The sequence below is a fragment of the Schistocerca nitens genome, chromosome 4, assembly GCF_023898315.1.
Source record: "Schistocerca nitens isolate TAMUIC-IGC-003100 chromosome 4, iqSchNite1.1, whole genome shotgun sequence".
Taxonomy (NCBI): domain Eukaryota; kingdom Metazoa; phylum Arthropoda; class Insecta; order Orthoptera; family Acrididae; genus Schistocerca; species Schistocerca nitens.
The window spans coordinates 535,150,442-535,156,441 of NC_064617.1; the positions used below are offsets into that span (position 1 = coordinate 535,150,442).

Consider the following 6,000-nt stretch of genomic DNA (forward strand, 5'->3'; position numbering starts at 1 on the left):
CTTTTCGCTTTCTCATGAGTAGATCTTCATTTCCCCTCACAGGGAAAATTAAATTTTAGTCATAACTGTTAGAGACATAGCACAAGTAAAAGGAATACATTTTTATGAAAAGGATAGCTTGCTGCTCACCAGATGAGTAGAGTAGTGTAGAGTAGAGCAGAGTAGAGAAGTCATTTAGTCCTCTATGTGGTGAGTAGTGATTTATCTTTTTCATAACAATGTATTTCTTTTACTTCCACTGCATGTCAAACAGTTGTGAGTAAAACTTAATTTTCATGTGAAGAGAAATAAAGATCTACACAGGAGTTGAAATTCCGATCAAACGTTACGAGATTCCAATACTGCTACTAAAATTTTCAAGAATGTAAATAATAAGATATAATAGGAAAAAAAATATTATGTTGTATGTTTGTTATGTACACCTTCTACAACTACATAAACATCTATACTCTGCAAACCACTGCAAAGTGTATAGCAGAGGGTACATCTCACTGTACCTGTTATTAAGTTTTTTCCCCTGTTGCAGTCATGTATAGAGTTTCATAGTATTTGACAGAAGCATAATCAAGTCTAAAAACATGGTCAACATCTTTCTGAGAGCTATTAAAAACAGTTTTTATTGAAACTGCAACACATTTCACAGTGCCATGCAATGTGAATGATATTCTGGTATGATTATAGAGTTAAAATGTGAATATACAAAATTGTCATGTTCAGTATAAAACAAACTCTAAAAAGGTTAGCCCAGCTAGGAGTTATTCATGTTGAATTTAATGTTTTAATAGTTCATGTCCTTAACGATTACTGATTAATGTTGCAAATTTTACATAATTTTACAAGTCACACTGGATTTTTTCCTATCTTCTCAATGCATGTTTGAATCAATTCATGTATTTAACAATATACAGTAGTCAAAGTTCTTGTGTAAGTACTCTTGTCACACTTACATTACATCATGACTTTATATGCAGCTTCAAACCTGTTTGTTCCACATGAATTTCTTCACATAGTTTTCATCCATGGCATTTGTGGGACTTACTACAACATGAAAAAAAAATAAAATCCTTTGATACATCACACTATTGGTACTCCAATTTGGCACCACAGTTATGAAAAAAAACTAAACAAGAAGCATGTGCTAGCATGAGACAATAATAAAGCTAAGAAAGTAACTATTCCATAAAAATACAATATTCACACAGTGTAGAAATGAGCAGCACTACTGTCCCTGCAAATTTTCTTGTTATTATATGGTATGCAAATTGCATAAAGAGTTAATTATGTTATTTCATTGATTTTTAGGTATCACAACTGTACTGACAATGACAACAATAAGTACAGGTGTCCGCAGTTCTCTTCCTCGAATATCTTATGTCAAAGCAATTGACATATATTTAGTTATGTGCTTTGTATTTGTCTTTGCTGCCCTGCTTGAATATGCAGCTGTTAATTATACATACTGGGGAGCACGGGCCAAAAAGAAGTCTAAGAAAACCAAGGAGGCTGAGGAGAAGAAGACAACGCAAGGCACGACAATACCAAGTTTGTGAACATTTATCTATATCAAATTTGTTCATGTAAATAACGTAATAAAAATATAATTTCCTTTCTCACAGGCATGAAGCCCATTACTTCAACAACTGATGGTTTTGCTTCTGCAACAGGTGCATCACCCGATCAGGAAATAATTGAACTTCAAGATGTGCGGATGTCTCCAATACCATCCATACGCAACCGACACAACAGTCGCTTTTCTACATCATCCACAGAGCCTGTGGATCCTTCTCGATTTCCTCCTAGTTTCCGTATGAATCGTTCTCCAGGGTATTCATTTCCAGTTCGATCTACTGGTGGACTGAGGTTTCGAGGATCGAGGAGCCATATACAACATACAAATCATCGGCCAAAAGTGTTCAATGCTCTAAAACGAGGAGCATCAGCTATTAAGGCCTCCATGCCAAAAATTAAGGATGTTAATATCATAGATAAATATTCACGGATCATTTTTCCAGTTTCTTTCATGCTGTTTAATGCTGTGTACTGGATCTTTTATTTTCTTCCAAGTGAAAATGATAAAACCAAAGTGACTTAAAAACAGTAGCAAGCAAACTTGTGTGTGTGTGTGTGTGTGTGTGTGTGTGTGTGTGTGTGTGTGTGTGTATTTTCTGTGGAAGTGGACAAGCCAGCAGCAAATGTGAGGAACTAAAGACTTTTTTAATTACCAAATAAGGTGTAAATAAGTGGCATTTCTCTGTCATTTAAAGGTCATGGTTTTGAAGACTTGGCATTCTCAAACAAGGCATCAATACCCAATGTTGTTAAAACTGTAATGAGACCGTCAATGTGAAAAATAGCCCAAGTACTGCATTTGCTAAAATGTGATGATAATTTGCGATACAGATTTACATATTCCTTGCAGAACAAATTTAAAATCAATGCAATTTCATTATGCTCTGAGTCTGCAAACTATTTCACAAAGGAGGGCATTACCATACAAATTTGACATGTTCCACCTGTAGAGCTGCTTTCACCTGGACGGAAATAATTACTTTTCTTATCATGCAGCCTTACTGCAACAGGAATAGGATGGTGCAATAGAATGCTGTTTTCTATCATAACGAAGTGACAAATGAAACTGATGCATCAAGATCAGTATTAGTTTACCTTAAGTGATTTTTAAAGTACTTTCAGAAATTTAATAACAAAGAGTCTGTAGACAGGCATTTCCCAAAAAACTACACACTAATTACCTGAGAAATTGTATCATTGAGTATTAATACTGCCACCATCATGATTGTCCCTTCACCCACCCCTTTCCCTTTCCACCTCATGTTGCAATGTAGCATATAAATTGATCCTGTCTCCTTTTGTTCCAGTGTTATTGTAATGTACCACCACCACCACCACCAACAACAACAACAACAACAACAACAACAATCCCATCTCCAGCCATCCTGATTTAGGTTTTCCATGATTTCCCTAAATCGTTTCAGGCGAATGCCGGGATGGTTCCTTTGAAAGGGCACGGCCGATTTCCTTCCCCATCCTTCCCTAACCCGAGCTTGCGCTCCGTCTCTAATGACCTCGTTGTCGACGGGACGTTAAAGAACACTAACCTAACCTAACAACAACAACAACAACAACAATTAGGCATACAAGATGCATTTATCTTCTGTTGGTCCTCACATGACTGTTAAACAAATACTGCTTTCTTGCCTTTACATCTCCTTCTATTAAAGCCTCTCACCCAGTCAGTTAGTTCTTTATGTTTTGATTGCACATCTTTTCTTCTTAGTCTCTTCACATAAGCAATTACTGCTTTCTTGCCTTTACATCTTCTGCTATTTAAGCCTTTCACCCAGTTAGTTAGTTCTTTATGTTTTGTTCACACATCTTTTCTTCTTAGCAGATTAACCATGTCTTGCATTCTCTAGTCTCACCCTTCATGTCTCACAATTAGAATGTTAAAATCATTCACATTCTTTCCAAGCTATGCATTCCAGTTTCAGAAACAAATATATTGTTGGAAAATTGTACTGTTATTTAATGGAAACCTTGTATTCCAATAAAACACTTCTGGTCTAACATATTTTCATTTTTCCTGAAACTTCCTCAATGGGAGTTGACACTGCTGAGTTATGCTAAATTTTTTTTCGGTGTGTCTTCCCTGCTTTCTCTGTTTCATTTGATTCCAGGATTCAGTAACTTTTCTGACATTGCATTTTTAATTTTAAGAACCCCCCTTACATGGCAGTCAATGTGAAGCTACGCTGTAGTGTGCATAATGCAAATAGTCCTACACAGAAAACATTTTTCAAAAATATTTCTGCCATATCCATCATTAAACATTTTTCCAGTCTTGCTCTACCCAGCACATCACTCATTAATCTATATAGTCGCAATGCTTTTAGGCACCAGTGAACGTCAGTTATGTCCCCTTTCATAAGTGGTAATAATCTACTCACAACACACACAAAAAGATTATGCTGACAGAGACCAAAAATCATTTCTATTAAATACAAAGAACAGACATAAAATGCAAGCCTGGAAGATTAGTTATTTTTGTTCATACAGATATTTCCATTATCTCCATTTATCTTTTCAGCTTTTTTTTGTATTTTTTAATAAAACACAAATAGTCATTGTATTGTTGACATCTTTGTTCATAGATTCACTTATTTACAACTACACTCATCTAATCTCAAAATTACAAATGTTTCTTTGTCCAAAGTAAGACTTAGTGTGGTGGTACCATATAACACTGTTAAATGAAAAGAAACATTCTTGAGTTTATGAATTTCAATTCATATTGCTTGCTAGTGGACATACAAGTCACTTCCATGTATCAAACATTGAAACATTCACATTATATGCTAGTATGCATAAAAACTTCATATTTTTACATAAATTTTCCTCCATATTTTTACATAGTGCTGCTGTTTGTTATTAAGAAATATCTAAAACAATGTTGTATGAAAAAAGAAGTGTTATGTACTACAACAAGTAACTATATTGCTACTGGTTAGCAGTATATGTGAAAATACATAATTGTTGCAACTATTAACAGAAGAAAAACTATGAAAATAGATTTATGTTTTCATGCAAAATGATCTATGGAAATATGGTGCTTCAAAAGACGTGTGTTGCTAAGGCAATGAATGAATGAGATATGTTGTGTATGCTAATCTGCACATTCTTATTCACTGGCTTTGAGAGATTTTAAAAGTACTGCAGGCAGATAACTAATGTTAGTTATTGTAATTGATGTGTATTGTTTCTTCAGATAAAACTGTATATTTTTTTATTTTTCATGTCAGAGAAAGTGAATATTCATGTTGGTGTTTTATTATAAAGTGAATGATAATGTGGTTAAAAATTCTAACAACTACCTGAAGTTTATTAGGCAACAACGGAGTTTGTTAGTTAAGTTCAAAAGACAAGAATAAAGTTTAAACAGTCTACTGATATACTTGTTTATTTCTGGTACTGTCTTGTGCTCACAAGACCCCCTACTCCAAGATGGTATAAACTATACTTCTGTAAGAAAACAAAACATCAGCCACTTGCCATTTGTGCAAATTAAATATTTTGAAATATGCACTACAAAAAGTCCATTTACTATTAAATGAAGTTCACAAATTTCAATATTTTGACTTCAGTATGGATTCCTCTAAATATAAAGAAAGAAATCTTTACCCATGAGAGAATTTGTGTTACCTACTGAAAGCATACAAATCACTGCACTACATGTGGGCTTGTCTCCCAAGAAAAAGTCTTTTATTAATGTTTTATTCTTTCACTAACAATGATGGCACCAATAATGTCATTAAACTAGATTGGTCAAGGAGGCTAAGGGATTGTGGCTCTGACTTATAAATCTCTATTACAAAACAGTCATCAAATCCCAGTTGCACATTGTGTAGCTAAAGGCTCAAAGGGGAACAAAAATTTGATTTTCAGTATTTAATATAACTCTTCACCAAATTTCAAAATTTAAAATGCTGTCATAATCTACTCATCAAGAGGTATAATTTATATTAAAGGCTTAAAACAATAAGTCAAGTATTAAAGTTAGAAGCTTTGTATATAACTTAAGACAATGTAACTCAGAGTGCAAGTTAACCAGACCAGGGTTTCTCAACTGCCATGTTGCGACACAATGGTATGTCATGAATATGTATCAGATGTGTCATATGATTCTTAATTTCTTCTAATCTTATGCAGAAAAAATATCTAGAAGATAGCCTCTTCAAGAATCTTACACAATACATTTCTAAAATTTATATGTCATAGCCATGCCTTAACAACAAATCTGTGGGTTTTCTAGCTATACCAGCTGACCACACACAGAAAACTCCGACTGATTACGATCAGGCACTTCTATTACAGCTCATATAATTGCACCAGACACAGGAAAAACATTACAGGTAATAACAGTTCCAACATCCACAACAGAGTCAAAAGCACACACAGTCCAAAAGAACACCAAGTCCAAAGACA

The 6,000-nt window shown here is 34.2% G+C and overlaps 1 protein-coding gene across 4 annotated transcripts in view; it reads left to right on the forward strand.

The window, feature by feature from the left end:
• LOC126251947 (gamma-aminobutyric acid receptor subunit beta-like) overlaps positions 1 to 4,965 on the forward strand; it is a 315,792-nt gene extending 310,827 nt beyond the window's left edge. Inside the window, exons 7-8 of one of the 4 annotated variants that reach the window (XM_049952708.1) lie at positions 1,303 to 1,542; positions 1,617 to 4,965. In XM_049952708.1, coding sequence (XP_049808665.1) covers positions 1,303 to 1,542; positions 1,617 to 2,092 — 716 coding nt within the window. In that variant the 3' untranslated portion in view covers positions 2,093 to 4,965. The remainder of the gene's footprint in view (positions 1 to 1,302; positions 1,543 to 1,616) is intronic. The other 3 variants (XM_049952710.1, XM_049952709.1, XM_049952711.1) reach the window with 3 other exon arrangements.
• The last annotated feature ends 1,035 nt before the right edge of the window (positions 4,966 to 6,000 follow it).